General features: G+C 50.3%; 1 protein-coding gene across 1 annotated transcript in view; it reads left to right on the forward strand.

Moving 5' to 3' along the window:
• The window catches only part of HIF3A (hypoxia inducible factor 3 subunit alpha), a 42,421-nt gene that overhangs the window by 21,376 nt on the left and 6,201 nt on the right, over positions 1–14,844 (forward strand). The window contains exons 9-13 of the mRNA XM_006142098.1: positions 5,029–5,147; positions 6,002–6,192; positions 7,657–7,761; positions 11,204–11,475; positions 12,749–12,866. Of these exons, the coding sequence (XP_006142160.1) occupies positions 5,029–5,147; positions 6,002–6,192; positions 7,657–7,761; positions 11,204–11,475; positions 12,749–12,866 (805 nt within the window). The remainder of the gene's footprint in view (positions 1–5,028; positions 5,148–6,001; positions 6,193–7,656; positions 7,762–11,203; positions 11,476–12,748; positions 12,867–14,844) is intronic.

The following is a 14,844-nucleotide window of genomic DNA, read 5'->3' on the forward strand; positions in this document are numbered from 1 at the left end:
GCTGGATGGGTAAGCAGAGAAGAGATTAGAGTGGGACCATTCCCCACTGGGGGTGATTTCTCTTTTTCCATCTCTCTATCTAGTCTTTTCTTTCTCTATTGAGTGCATAAGCCCTCGGCAACTGAAAAAAAAAACTCTCGTGGGGCCAGCAGGTGGTGTTCAGGTGCTGGACTCCTGCACAGCTGAACATGGTTCAAGTCCTAGACCTGGAAGCTTGCTTTCTCACTTTCTCTCTCTCTCTCACTCCTGGTGAATGCATGTACACTATAACAAATTAAAAAATAATAATAGGTACCAGCAGATGGCGTAATGTTTACATAGATGGACTCCTAAATAGTTGACCACAGTTTGAGTCCCAGACCCAATGGCCTAAAACTCATTCCAGATGTATGTGCGTGCGTGTCCAAAATCCCAAGAGGAGGCTGGAGGAGAAGGGATTGCGGCATGACTACCCTCCCCCCTGAGGGCTGATTTCTCGCTTTCTGTCTCTCTGTCTCTCCAACAAGTGCACGTGCCCTATAGCAAAAAATCTCTCTTAAAGAAAAAGATAATAATAGTAAGGGGACCAACAAGTGGCATGGTGGTTAAGGTGCTGGACTTTCACATGGCCAACCACAGTTCAAGTCACAGACCTGGCTGCTTGCTTTCTCACTTTCCCTCTCTCTTTCTCTCTCTCTCTCTCTGGTGAATGTACATGCCCTATGGCAAATTAAAATAATAATAATAAGTCATATATATATTTTTTTGATAGAGGTTTTGCCTTAGGGCACATGCACTCGCAAGAGAGCGAGAGCAATAGAGACAGTGAGCGGAAAAGTGAGAAATCATCCCCCAGAGAGATGGCCACCGTAATCCCTTCGCCTCCATTCTCCTCCTGGAATCTGGGGCCGTGCGCATGCGTGGGAGTCCAGTGCCTTAACCACCATGCCACCTGCTGGCCTCTCTAGATCCGTCTTATACTCTTTTTTTTTGTTTTAATCATTGCTCAGCATCCACTGCGTAGCTTTTTTTCCTTTATTAATGATAGAGTGTGTGCACATGCGTGTGAGAATGAGAAAGAGGATGAAGAGAGAGAAGAACCCTCCACAGGGCCGGCTCATGCTGTGACCCCCTCCTCCAGTCCGCTGGCCCATCAGCTCCTGGACACTCCTATGTGTATTTCAGGCTGACCAGTCCACAGATTCAAACGAGGGCCACCATGTGGGGTCTGACTTCTCTTCAGCAGTGCGTTACCGCTGCAGCATGGAGCCAACACATACTCCATTTTTTCCTTTATTCCATCTTCATTTATTTATTAAGGTTTTGGCTGTCAGACATGTGTGCTTGCTGGAGGGAGACAGAGAGAGAGGGAAAGTGAAAAATTACCCCCCAGACCAAGCCGCAATCCCTTCTCCTCTATTCTCTTCCTGGAATTTTGGACATGCGCGCACATGTGTCCAGTGTGATTTTCAAGCCGCCAGGTCCAGGACTTGAACCACGGTCAGCCATGTGGTTCAAGTGCCTTAACCTCCATCCCACCTGCTGGTCCTCCCTACTCAATTTTTTTTTTTTTTAGAGGTTTTTGCTATAGGGCGCGTGCGCTTGCCAGACAGACAGAGACAGACAGAGAGACAGAAAGCGAGAAATCACCCCCTACGGGGGATGGTCACGCCACAATCCCTTCTCCTCCATTCTCCTCTTGGGATCTTGGGCACGCACGCACACATGCCCGGTGTGACTTTTAAGCCACCGGGTCTGGGACGCGAACCGCGGTCGACTACGTGGGAGTCCAGCAACATAACTATTACGCTAACTGCTGGTCCCTCCCTACTCAATTTTTAAAAAGATTTTTGCTATAGGTGTGTGCGCTCACCAGAGAGACAGAGACAGAAAGATAGAAAGTGAGACATCACCCCCCTAGGGCGGATGTCCATGCCACAATCCTTTCTCCTCCATCCTCCTCTCAGGGTTTTGGGCATGCATGCACATGCTCCTGACATAAGTTTTAGCCAGTTGACTAAGACGAAATCCAATGACATAACCATTACACCGTTTGCTGGTCCCTCGAGTGCATTACTTAATTAGTCCGTATGTAGTATTTTATGTAAGGTCTGTCTTTTTTCCCATGAGCACTTAATCTCTGGGGGGACAGGGAGTTTGTCTGCCTCGTTTGCTGCTGAGTCCTCAGTGCCGAGCGTGGTGCCTGGCACACAGCAGCTGCGCCACAAAGAGTAAGAACAGGGCCGGCGGTGCTGGAGCAGTGATAACGCAGTGCTCTGCAATGCCGAAGCCTCACAGGAGGGTCCCGAGTTCACGCCCCGGTGTCCTCTGTGCACACCATATGCAGGTGCACATACCCACGTTTCTGGGTGGCTGAGACTTGGGACGAGTTATGGCATGGAAACCCTGTTGGGTATGCTTGTGTGTGTGTGTGTGTGTGTGTGTCCCCCGCCCCCACACCTTGAAGAAAGAGAAGAAAAACCATTTAAAAAATAATAATAGTGAAAGGGGATCAGCAGTTGGCATAATGGCTATGTCGCTGAACTCCTATGTAATCCACTGCGGTTCGAGTCCCGCACCCAGTGGCTTAAACTCACGCTGGGCGTGTGTGCATGCATGCCCAAGATCCCAAGAGGAGAATGGAGGAGAAGGGATTGCGGTGTGACCATCCCCCCTGGGGGGTGATTTCTCACTTTCTGTCTCTCTGTCTCTCTCTCTCTTTCTGGCAAGCACACGTGCCCTATAGCAAAAACCTCTCCAAAAATAAAAAATAAAAAAATAATACTAGTGAAGCCAGCAGGTGGTTAAGACACTGGACTTCCACATAGAATACTGTGGTTTGAGTCCCAGTGCCAGCAGCTTGAAAATCACGCTGGACACATGTGCATTCTCTCTCTGCTGAGCGCATGTGCCCTGTGGAAAAAACCTCGGTCTTTTTTCCGTGTTTTTCTATGCAAAAATGCATCATGACTTTCCCGATAACCCAATAATAAAAATAATAGCAAACACTTACATGACCACGTGCCCAGCACATACATTTCACATGTAGTAACTCATTTCATCTTCATGACGACCTGAGGAGGAGGTCCTGTTATCTCCTTCTGACAGAAGAGGAAATTGAGGCCCAGAGAGGTTCAGCTACATGCTCAAGGTCACACAGCTCATAAGTAGTAGGCCTGGGATTTGAACCCAGGCACTAGCTGCAGAGTGTTTGCCCTGAACCACTCCACAATGCTGCGTGACTAAGACATGTTTGTGAAATGAATGGACGTGTGATCTCCATGTGGTGTAAGTGCATAAACATACACCCAAGAGTATGGAGCGTGTGTGCCTATCTGCTCCTGTGTGTGAGCTAGAATGTTCTGAGTGTGTCTACATGTGAGACTGTGTGTACTGATGTTTTTCAAGGGACTAAGAGGCTTTGGTTCAACCTAAGTTAGGAGGTTTCCAACTCAGGAAGGGTTTCGTGAGGGCGGGGAGAGGGTCACAGCTTCTCAGAGAGCTGAGGTGGGGGGGCAGGCCCACCTGCATTCTGTCCTGGAGGGTGTGATGCAAACGAGATGCAAATGAGATGCAAATGAGGGCCTGGCCTCAGCCCCTGGCCAATTCTCCAATGGCCAGTGTGCTCAGAGCACAATCGGGTTGTCTCTGCAGCTAGAGATGGCAGGGCCGGGGGGGCGGGGGCATGAGAAGGATGTATTTATAAATCTGTTCCCTTGAATATGAAAAAAGTCTATGAATAGAAGCTTCATAAATAAAATCTTATTCATAAAAGTGTAGCCCTATGAATTCTTCATATTTGGCGATGTAAAGAACATGTTAAAAATATTTTTGTCAGCATATTTATAAGACTATGTTTTGAAGTAAATACTTAGAGCGTATTTAGTTCTTAGCCCTTTTGCTCCCCCCCACCCCTGTCCCTCTCTCTGCCCTATCTCCCCCTCTAGTAGTAGGCCTGGGATTTGAACCCAGGCACTAGCTGCAGAGTGTTTGCCCTGAACCACTCCACAATGCTGCGTGACTAAGACATGTTTGTGAAATGAATGGACGTGTGATCTCCATGTGGTGTAAGTGCATAAACATACACCCAAGAGTATGGAGCGTGTGTGCCTATCTGCTCCTGTGTGTGAGCTAGAATGTTCTGAGTGTGTCTACATGTGAGACTGTGTGTACTGATGTTTTTCAAGGGACTAAGAGGCTTTGGTTCAACCTAAGTTAGGAGGTTTCCAACTCAGGAAGGGTTTCGTGAGGGCGGGGAGAGGGTCACAGCTTCTCAGAGAGCTGAGGTGGGGGGGCAGGCCCACCTGCATTCTGTCCTGGAGGGTGTGATGCAAACGAGATGCAAATGAGATGCAAATGAGGGCCTGGCCTCAGCCCCTGGCCAATTCTCCAATGGCCAGTGTGCTCAGAGCACAATCGGGTTGTCTCTGCAGCTAGAGATGGCAGGGCCGGGGGGGCGGGGGCATGAGAAGGATGTATTTATAAATCTGTTCCCTTGAATATGAAAAAAGTCTATGAATAGAAGCTTCATAAATAAAATCTTATTCATAAAAGTGTAGCCCTATGAATTCTTCATATTTGGCGATGTAAAGAACATGTTAAAAATATTTTTGTCAGCATATTTATAAGACTATGTTTTGAAGTAAATACTTAGAGCGTATTTAGTTCTTAGCCCTTTTGCTCCCCCCCACCCCTGTCCCTCTCTCTGCCCTATCTCCCCCTCTTTCCCTCCATCTCCTACCCCCTCTCTCTCTCTGTCCCCCACCCCCACCCGCAGTCTCCTCTCCAGGCTGAATGCCAGCTCTTTTTTTCTCTCTTTCCTCCTACAGAGGGCGCTAGGGAAGCGACAAACTTAACTTTCTTTTAGATGCTGTTAGTATAAAAGGCCTCAGGAAAAAGCAGATCCTTGTGAGAAGCAAACGGGGGAGATCATTTTCTGCAGGGTGCCTTGCAGCCCCTGGAAATGACTGCTAACTCTAGGACATCTGAGGGGCTGTGGCCGGCGCCGGGCCCCCTGACTCCCACTCCCCTTTCTGCCTTGTACCCCAGCCGGGTGGAAGAGACCGGAGTGGTGCTGTCCTTGGAGCAAACAGAGCGACACTCTCGCAGACCCACTCGGCGGGGCGCCCCTGCCCAGAAGGACGCCCTTAAACCTGGGGACAGCCTTGGTATGGGTCAGGCTGGGGCTGGGAGCGGTTGTATGCCTTAACAAGGCTCAGCAGGCCCCGAGGGACCTGGAGACCCTTCCTCCCCTTCTCACTCACCCTCCAAGCCACACAAGCTTCCTTGGAGCTCTGGGAACTTCTAGACTCTTCCATGCCTTGGGGCCTTTGCACTTGCAATTCCTCTGCCCAGAATGCTCTTCTCCCTCGTGCCTCCCCCTCTCCTGTGTCTATGGGATGATCGCTTCAGACTCTTGTCGCCCTCTGCTCTAATACCTGCTATGGCTTCCCATTGCTCGTGCCCTTTGGCTTCTTCTCGGTTTCTGCTTCACTGCTCTTTGTCTTGACCCTCCCAATTCCAGCTCCTTTCTCCTCCTTCCTTCTCCCCTCTCCCCATCCTGGACGAGCTTCCCTTCCTGTTTGCTCTTCAAGGTCTCACCTTCTCCAAGCTCCTGCAGGCAGTCCACGCCCCTGCGTGTGGGGCAGGCTTGCTGGTGCCCATCTTCCTCTGGCTTGGAGTTGGTCCTGAGCCATGCCTTTACCTCTAGGGACTCTAGGACCTCCTTGCGGGCTTTGGGTCATCTTTTCTCCTAAGATGCAAGCCCCCAAGAACTGAGTGGCCAAATGCTGTTCTGGATGGTGGGACCTCTCCTCTAGAACCCTCCAGGGCCTCTCCACAGTCTGGTCACCATCCCTGGCCCAGTCAGGGTCCTCCAGGCCCCTCCTGCTCAGCACTATGGACAGTGGTCATCCTGGGTGGGGGAAGATGTCAACCGTGTTCCCTGGGGGTGGCTTGGCGAGCTCTGGCTTCAGGCCCTAGATGACCACCCTGTGTCCTCCTGTCTCCATGTGTCCTGCAGATGCGCCTGGTCCCCGGATCCTCGCCTTCCTGCACCCCCCTGCCCTAAGCGAAGCCACCCTGGCTGCTGACCCTCGCCGTTTCTGCAGTCCTGACCTCCGCCGCCTCCTGGCGCCCATCCTGGATGGGACTTCAGTAGCTGCTTCCCCCAGCACACCCCCAGCCACACGGCGCCCCCAAAGTCCTCTTCCGGTAAGCAGTTCCACCACTCGATCCAAGACCACACTCAGAATCCAGGCTGCCTTGGCCTTTGGCTCAAACCCTGTTCTCTGGGCCTTAGTTTCTTCATCTGCATAGTGAGAGGTTGGGATGAGATGAGGTTGGTGTTCTTTTAAGATCTGGCTTCCATGGGGCCAGCAGGTGTGTCGTGGTTAGAGTACTAGACTCCTACCTGGCCAACTGCGGTTCAAGTCCCAGGCCTGGTAGCTTGCTTGCTTGCTTTCTTACTTTCTCTCTCTCTCTCTCTCTGGTGAGTGCATGTGTCCTATAGCAAAATTTAAAATGATAATGATAATAATAATAAATAAAGGACCAGCAGATGGCATAATGGTTATATCGAAGGACTCTGGCATAGTTGACTGTGGTTCGAGTCCTTGTCCTGGTGGCTTGAAACTCATGCCAGGCATGTTTGTGTGCTCAAGATCCTGAGAGGAGAATGGAGGAGAAGGGATTGCAGTGTGGCCATCCCTCCTGGGGGGATGATTTCTTGTTTTCTGTTTCTCCAGCGAGTGCACGTGCCCCATGGAAAAAATCTCTCTCTTAAAAAAGTAATAATAACAAACAGAACTAAGTCATTCTTTTTTTAAAAATTGTGAAAAAAGAAAAAGAAAGAAGGCGAAAGGAAGAAAAAAAAGAAAAGAAACAAAAAAACCAACCCTGAATTCTTCAGCTGTCAGAATTGCAGCATCTGGTTTCCAACCTGGGGTGTTTGGGACTGACGTGGGGTAGCCCCTCCTCCAGCGTATGACCAAGTATCCAGTCTTTGTGAACTTTGACCTCAAAGAGTCAGAATGTCTAATTTGCACAGACCCGAATTCAAATCCTAAACTCACCGCCTACCAACTGCGTTCCTCTGTGCAGACGAGTTCCCGGGGGCTTAGTTTCTTCATCTATGAAGTGAGGGAGGGGACAAGTAGCCACACCATTGGTGACTGTAGGGTCAAATCAGATTGCTCATGGGAAGCACTCAGAGAAGCTGGCACCTACCAGGTGCTCAGTAGACCGTAGGGGTTACCATTTTTACGTGGTGGGCTGAGCCTGACCTTTGACCCCACTACTTGATGTGGACTGTCCTCAGTCTTACCCACCACCCCAAGAAAATATCTTCTCCCTCCCTGAGAAATATAGATGGTGACCTTTGGCCTCACCCTTACCCCTGGCGTGTTGAACTCTGCATTTTCCCTAGACTTCGGACTCCGAGACTAGCCCAAAGACCTGAATGTCAGCCTCAGGCTCGATGTCTGCCATCAGTCTGAGTATTCCAGGCACTCCAGTGCTCAATCACCAGCTCAGCTTCAAAACGTGTCAACAGTTGCCATTTGACCCCTTGGTGGCACCGCTGTTTGACCTTTTACCCCACTTCTGCCCCCGAACTCAAGCTGCCTTGCTGTTGGCGTCTCCCGGGCTCAAGCTCTCCTGTCTCTCTGTGTCCCACAGGCTGCCCTCCCAGATGAACTGCTTGTGGGCTTGGGGGAGGCACACAGCCTCTCAGCCTCTGGGGAGGACGTTGAGGCGGTGGAGACAGATCTAGATGTGGCTCAGGTACGGGCTGGCTTATGCTCTGGAGACCAATGTATCTCAGCTTCAGAGAGGAGCGGTGGGATGGCTGAGCTCAAATGCCTGCTGAGGGAGCATAGTTCCCTCTGGGCCCGCGGAACAACAGCAGTTCAGGTCCTGGCCGACAGAGCAGGCCCTCTGAGGGCAGCTTCTGCACCTGCTTCTCCTTGTCCTCTCCTGGGCTCTATGGGACCCACACTCCCTCCCAAGACCACCAGTTGCCCAACTCTGACCTCGTTCAGGGGCACTGTCTCTCAGAGTGCCAAGCCCAGCCACAGAAGAAGGCAAGGTCAGGGGGCTCCTCTTGAGATAGATAGATGAGTGGAGATGAATGGATGGATGGATAGATGAGTGGATGGATGGATAGATAGATAGATGAGTGGATGAGTGGATGGATAAATGAGTGGATGAGTGGATGGATAGATGAATGGATGAGTGGATGGATAGATGAGTGGATGGATGGATAGGTAGATGAGTGGATGGGTGGATGGATAGAGGAGTGGATGGGTGAATGGATAGATGAGTGAAGATGAGTGGATGGATGGATAGATAAATGGATGGGTGAATGGATGGATAGATAGATGAGTGGATGGTTGGATGGATAGATGAGTGGATAGATGGACAGATGAGTGGATAGATGGACAGATGAGTGGATAGATGGAGGGATGAATAGATATATGTATGTATGGGTGGATGGGTGAGTGGCTGGCTGGCTAGATGAATGGGTGGATGGATACATGAGTGGATGGATGGATGGATAGATGAGTGGATAGATGGATAGTTGGTAGACAGATGAATGGATAGATAAGTGATGGATAAACCACTGTTTTCATCGGTGGATGATGGTGGATGGATGGATGAAATTTATGCAGGTGTTTTCATGGGTGAATAGATGGTGTTTGAATGGATGCTTTATAGAGTGTATAGATGAGATGACAGTGGCATCATGTGTTAGTTCCCTATTGCTACATAACAAATTTCCTAAAATCCAGCACCCTAAAACAACTAACTTTTGGGCCAGCAGATGGGCATGGTGGTTAAGGGTGCCAGGTTCCCATATGGCCAACTGTGGTTCAAGTCCTGGACCTGGCAGCTTGCTTTCTCACTTTCTCTCTCCCTCTCTCTCTTTCTGTCTTTCTCTGGCCAAATTTAAATAAATAAATAAAAATAAATAAATAAAAAGTTAAGTAAAATAATTCTCTTTTTTCCAAATAATTATTTAATTTATTCATTCATTTATTTTTAATTTGGCCAGAGAAAGACAGAAAGAGAGAGAGGGAAAGTGAGAAAGCGGGCCACCAGGTCTGGGACTTGAACCACAGTTGGCCATGTGGGAGTGTCCAGCGCCCCAACCACCATGCCTCCTGCTGGTTCCCATAAAATAATTTCTTTTTTTTTGAGAGGTTTTCTCTATAGGGCGCGTGCGTTCACCAGACAGACAGAGACAGACAGAGAGACAGAAAGCGAGAAATCATCCCCCAGGGGGGATGGTCACGCCGCAATCCCTTCTCCTCCGTTCTCCTCTTGGGATCTTGGCCATACATGCACACGCGCCTGGCGTGAGTTCTAAGCCACTGGGTCCGGGATGCGAACCACAGTTGACTACGTGGAAATCCAGCGACTTAGCCATTACGCTAACTGCTGGTTCCCAGGAAGGTTGAAAGTTTTGAAAACCATCAAGTCTCAGCTCCTACAAGTTTAATATCAGCTCCTACAAGTTTAATATTTCTCCCTTTAGTTCTTCTCTCTCCTCTTTTTTTTTTGGAGAGGTTTTTGCTATAGGGCGCGTGCGCTCGCCAGACAGACAGAGAGACAGACAGACAGAGAGAGAGAGACATAGAGACAGAAAGCGAGAAATCACCCCCCAGGGGAGATGGTCACGCTGCAATCCCTTCTCCTCCATTCTCCTCTTGGGATCTTGGGCACGCACGCACACGCGCCCGGCGTGAGATTTAAGCCACCGGGTCCGGGACGCGAACCACAGTCGACTACGTGGGAGTCTAGTGACATAGCCATTACGCTAACTGCTGGTTCCCTCCTCTTGCTTTTCACTTTAAGTCATAAGAAGAAATTAGGCCACGCCTTTAGCTGGAAATCGCATTGGCTAGATCGTTTAATTCATTGATTACGTTTTCCGGTTTCCACTTTCCAAAGGACTACAGGCAGCAATGTTGCTGAACTTTCAGGCTACGGGGCAGAAATCCCGTCCAGTTTCCTCCAGTTTCATATATCATGTTTCTTCCTTTCCTTTAAGCCCTCACTGACAACCTCATCAAGGTTCAGATTTTTAAAAAATAATTATTTATTTAATTTTATTTATCCATTCATTTTCTTTTGACCAGAGAGAGACACAGAGAGAGAGAGAGAGAAAGTAAGAAAACAAGCCACCAGGTCCGGGACTCAAACTGTGGTTGGCCATGTGGGAGTGCCCAGTGCCTTAACTACCACGCCACCTACTGGCCCCCAAGGTTCAGATTTTGACACAAAGTTTATTCAAGGCAATTTAGGATTTCTCTCAAATGCTCATCCAAAATCCTTCTAGCCCACTCCCCACTTCCCTATTGTAGATACTCCATTCTCGGTACCAACTGCTAATTCTGGACGGTCAATCACTCCAACATTTAGCAGGTTAAAAGGACAAGCATTTAGTATCTCACAGGGTTTCTGAGGACCGGGGATCCAGGAGCCATTTAACTGGGTGGCTTTTACTCAGGGCCTCCCGGAGGTTGCAGTCATCCGGAGTCTTGGCAGAAGCTAGAAGATTCTCCTGGAAGATCTCTCACTAGGCTGTTGGCAGACCTGTTTCCTGCCGTGGGAGCCTTTCCCCAGAGCACATGATCTAAGAGAAAGAGACAGCAACGAAAATGGAAGTGTCTCTCTCTCTCGTTTTTTTTTTTTTTAATTTTTTGAGAGAGTTTTGCTATGGGATGTTTGTGCTCACTGGAGAGACAGAGAGAGAGAGAGAGAGAGAGAGAGAGAAAGTGAGACAGTACCCCCCAGGGGGATGGCCACACTTCTTCCCCATTCTCCTCCTCCTATTGGGCACACGCACACGTGCCCAGCATGAGTTTTGAGTTGCCGGATCTGGGATTCGAACGGCAGTTGACTATGCGGGAGTCTGGCGTTGTAGCTGTTCCACCATCTGCTGATCCTGAAGTGTCTCTTTGGCATCATCTCTACCATATCCTCTCATTAGCCAGCTCAGCCCTAATCGCCATGGTAGGGGCGCAGGGTGGTAGGGGACAACCGAGGTGTGGATCCCTGGGAGCTGTCCTGGCGACTGAGTGGCTGCTACGGGGCCCTCACGCCCGTTTTCCAGGTGAGGAAACTGAAGCTCACCTCTGAGCTCAGGCCAGGTGAAGCCGAGGCTCCAGCCAGGCCCACCTGAGTCCGAGGCTCCTGTCCTTAACTCCCCTGCCCTCCGCAGGACGGCGACGCCCTGGACTTGGAGATGCTGGCTCCCTACATTTCCATGGACGACGACTTCCAGCTCAGCTCCAGCGAGCAGCTGCCCAGGGCCTCCCGCAGACCTTCAGGGGCTCTTCTCCGGCCCCGTGCCCGGAGCTTCCACGGCTTGTCACCGCCACCCCCCGAGCCCTCCCTGCTGCCTCGCTGGGGGAGTGACCCCCGGTTGAGCTGCTCCAGTCCTTCCACAGGGGGTCCCTCAGCATCCTCCCCCATGGCTGGGGCTCGGAAGAGGTGAGCCGCAGGGAAGGGGGGTAGAGAGAGAATGTGGACAAGACCCCTTTGTCCCTGTCTCGCCCCTGCCTCATCGCTCACCGTTCCTCCCAGTCTGCTCTCCTCTCCAGCCAGACCTCACACATGCAGGGGTGTGGCAGCCTCCGCGTCTTTGCCTACGTGTGCCCCCTCCTGGGCCACCCTCCACGGCTCTCATTGCGTATCCAAATCCCACCAGTCAGCCCAGGGCTGTCTTCCTTTTTTTTTTTAAGAGAAATTTTTGCTACAGGGCAACTGCACATGCCAGAGAGACAGAGAGGCAGAGAGAGACTCAAACCGTGCTTGGCCATGTGTAGCCCACTGCCTTAACCACTACCCCACCTGCTGCCTCCTGGGCTCTCTTTTTTAAAATGTATTTATATCTGATCTAGTGATCATTTTTGTCACAGTTCAGAAGACAGTGTTGTAGTATGAGAGAAACTGTCTAGAACTAAGTTTTCGAACACTTTGAGAATGTGATGAGGCTATGGATTCTTTCCCCCAAAATTGTATACACACGCGCAATTCGACATAAAGTTTCAAAGGGTCAATATCCCTCTTTGAAAGAGGGAGGGATGGATGGATGGACAGATAGACGGTGCGTAGGTGGATAGCTAGATTGGAAGGATAGATGGAGGAAGGTTGTATGTGTGGGTGGATGGATAGAGGGAGGGATGGATGGATGGACAGATAGACTGTGCATACGTGGATAGCTAGATTGGAAGGATAGATGAAGGTTGTATGGGTGGGTGGATGGATAGAGGGAGGGATGGGTGGATGGACAGATAGACGGTATGTAGGTGGATAGCTAGATTGGAAGGATAGATGAAGGTTGTATGTGTGGGTGGATGGATAGAGGGAGGGATGGGTGGATGGACAGATAGACGGTGCGTAGGTGGATAGCTAGATTGGAAGGATAGATGGAGGAAGGTTGTATGGGTGGGCGGATGGTTGACAGGTTGTCAGATGGATGCATGGGAAGCTGGATTAGTACATGGGTGAATGAATGAGTGAACAGGTGCGTGGATGGGTGGGTGGACAGATGGGTAAGTGGATGAGTGGAAGGATGGCTAGGGGGAGGGACACGGCTGGATGGATAGGTAGGGAGACGAATGGGAGATTGGCTGGTGGATGGTTTGGTGAGTGTACGAGTGAAGGAATAAATAGTGCTTAGGAAAACGAGTGAATGTTCAACCCAGCTCACGCTGGCACCCAGATTTGCTGGGTTCTGAAAAATGTTCCTGTTTTGCTTCAGGGCCTTGGTCCAGACCTCAGAGGATGAGGATGAGGGGGTGGAGCTGCTGGGAATAAGACCCCCCAAACGGTCCTCCATCCCAGAACCCGAAAACTTCCTGCTGCCTCCTCTCAGTCTGGTATGTTTGGGGATTAGTGGGATTCTAGCTCACAGAACCTACTAGGCTAAACCTTCCTTTTTTTTTTTTTTTTTTTTTTTTTTTTAAGTTTCTGCTATAGGGCACATGTGCTCATGAGACACACACAGAGAGAGAGAGAGAGTGAGAAATCACTCCCCAGGGGGATAGCCACATCACAATCCCTTCTCTTCCATTCTCCTTTTAGGATTTTGGGCATGCACGCTCATGTGCCCTGCGTGAGTTTCAAGACGCCAGGTCTGGGACTCAAGCCATGGTTGGCCATGTGGAAGTTCAGTGCTTTAACCACCATGCCACCTGCTGCCTCCCATCCCCAGTGTGATTTTCAAGCTACCAGGTCTGGGACTTGAACTACACAGTTGGCCATGTGAAATACAGTGTCTTAACCTCCAAGCCACCTGCTGGCCCCTAAACCTTCTGTCTTAGCCATGGGAAGCCAGAGAGGATCAGGGACTGGCTGAAAGTCAAAAAGAAGGTCAGTGGTCGGCAGGGGCTGGACTAAGGGGTGGGAAAGGGCTTCACAAGTCAGTTGGTGGTAAGTGCTAGAGGAGAATCAGCAGGGGAGGGGAGCATGCAGGCGTCAGCTTCTGTGTGCATCTCCTGCCCCCGTGGGACCCACCCTGAAAGAGCCAGTGCTGGTCTTGGCTGGCTACTGTGGAGTTAAAAGTGCAAACGCGGGACAAGCAGTTGGTGTAACGGCCATGGCACTGGACTCCCAGGTAGTCGACTGCGGTTCGAGTCCCAGACCCGGTGGTTTAAACTCACACCAGGCGCGTGTGCGTGTGTGGCCAAGATCCCGAGAGGAGAATGGAGGAAAAGGGGTTGCAGTGTGGCCATCCTTCTGGGTGTGTATGTGTGTTTGTGTGTGATTTCTCACTTTCTGTCTCTGTCTTTCTGGCGAGCACACACGCTCTATAGTAAAAACCTCTCCAAAAAAAATAGTGCAAAGGCTAGGCCAGCCGCTCGCTGCTTTATGAGGGTAAGGCCTCTGTGCATGTCGGGCACGTGTGCGAGCCTGCAATCCTGACTGGCTGAGGCTGGGGGTGGGGCATGGGATGAGGATCCTGTTTGGGGGTGCCTATGTGTTTCTATGGCTCTCGTGGAAGAAATAAATAAGCTTTTTTTTTTTTTTTTAAGAGATTTTTGCTATCAGGTGTGTGCACTTGCCAGAGAGACAGAAAGACAGAAAACGAGATATTCCCCTGGGGGAAGGCCATACCTCAATCCCTTCTTCTCCATTCTCCTCTCAGGATTTTGGGCACGCACACATGCTCCGCATGAGTTTCAAGCTGTCGGGTCCTGGACTCAAACCGTGGTCAACGATATGGGAGTCCAGCACCTTAACCACTATGCCACCTGCTGGCCCCTATAATGAAGTATTTTGTAAAAATTATTTGATTCAACTTTATTTGTTTATTTTAATTTGATCAGAGAGAGACAGAGTGAGAGAAATAGAAAAGGAAAGTGAGAAAGCAAGCCACCAGGCCCAGGACTCGAAACATGGGTCAGCCATGCGGGAGTCCAGCACCCTTAACCACCACGCCACCTGCCAGCCCCTAACTAAGCATTTTTCTCAGGAGTGCAGATGCTAGAGTCAAACCGTTTTGGATTTAAGTCCAGGTATGCCTTGTGGACCTAACGAGCTAGGCCTTGGGCAGGTGGGGTTACAACGCTGAGTCTTCATTTTCTCAACTGGGAAGTGGAGGTCCTGTCTCACAGGACTGGCAGGAGGATGAAATGAAACCCAGCCCTTCCTGACACACGCGTTGCCGCCGGTGTCACCCATGCCTATTCTGTACAGCGACAACCAGAACATTCCTTCTAAAAGCAAGCCTGGACCATGGAACTCCCACAGGCCTCCCTCTGGGACCGTTATGGCTCCCTAGTGCCCACGCGAGTGTCCTGGCTCCTCATTTTCCAGGAGGTGTTTTTGTTTGTTTGTTTGTTTGTTTGTTTGTTC

Source organism: Tupaia chinensis, unplaced genomic scaffold (genome assembly GCF_000334495.1).
Source record: "Tupaia chinensis unplaced genomic scaffold, TupChi_1.0 Scaffold000067_1, whole genome shotgun sequence".
Taxonomy (NCBI): domain Eukaryota; kingdom Metazoa; phylum Chordata; class Mammalia; order Scandentia; family Tupaiidae; genus Tupaia; species Tupaia belangeri.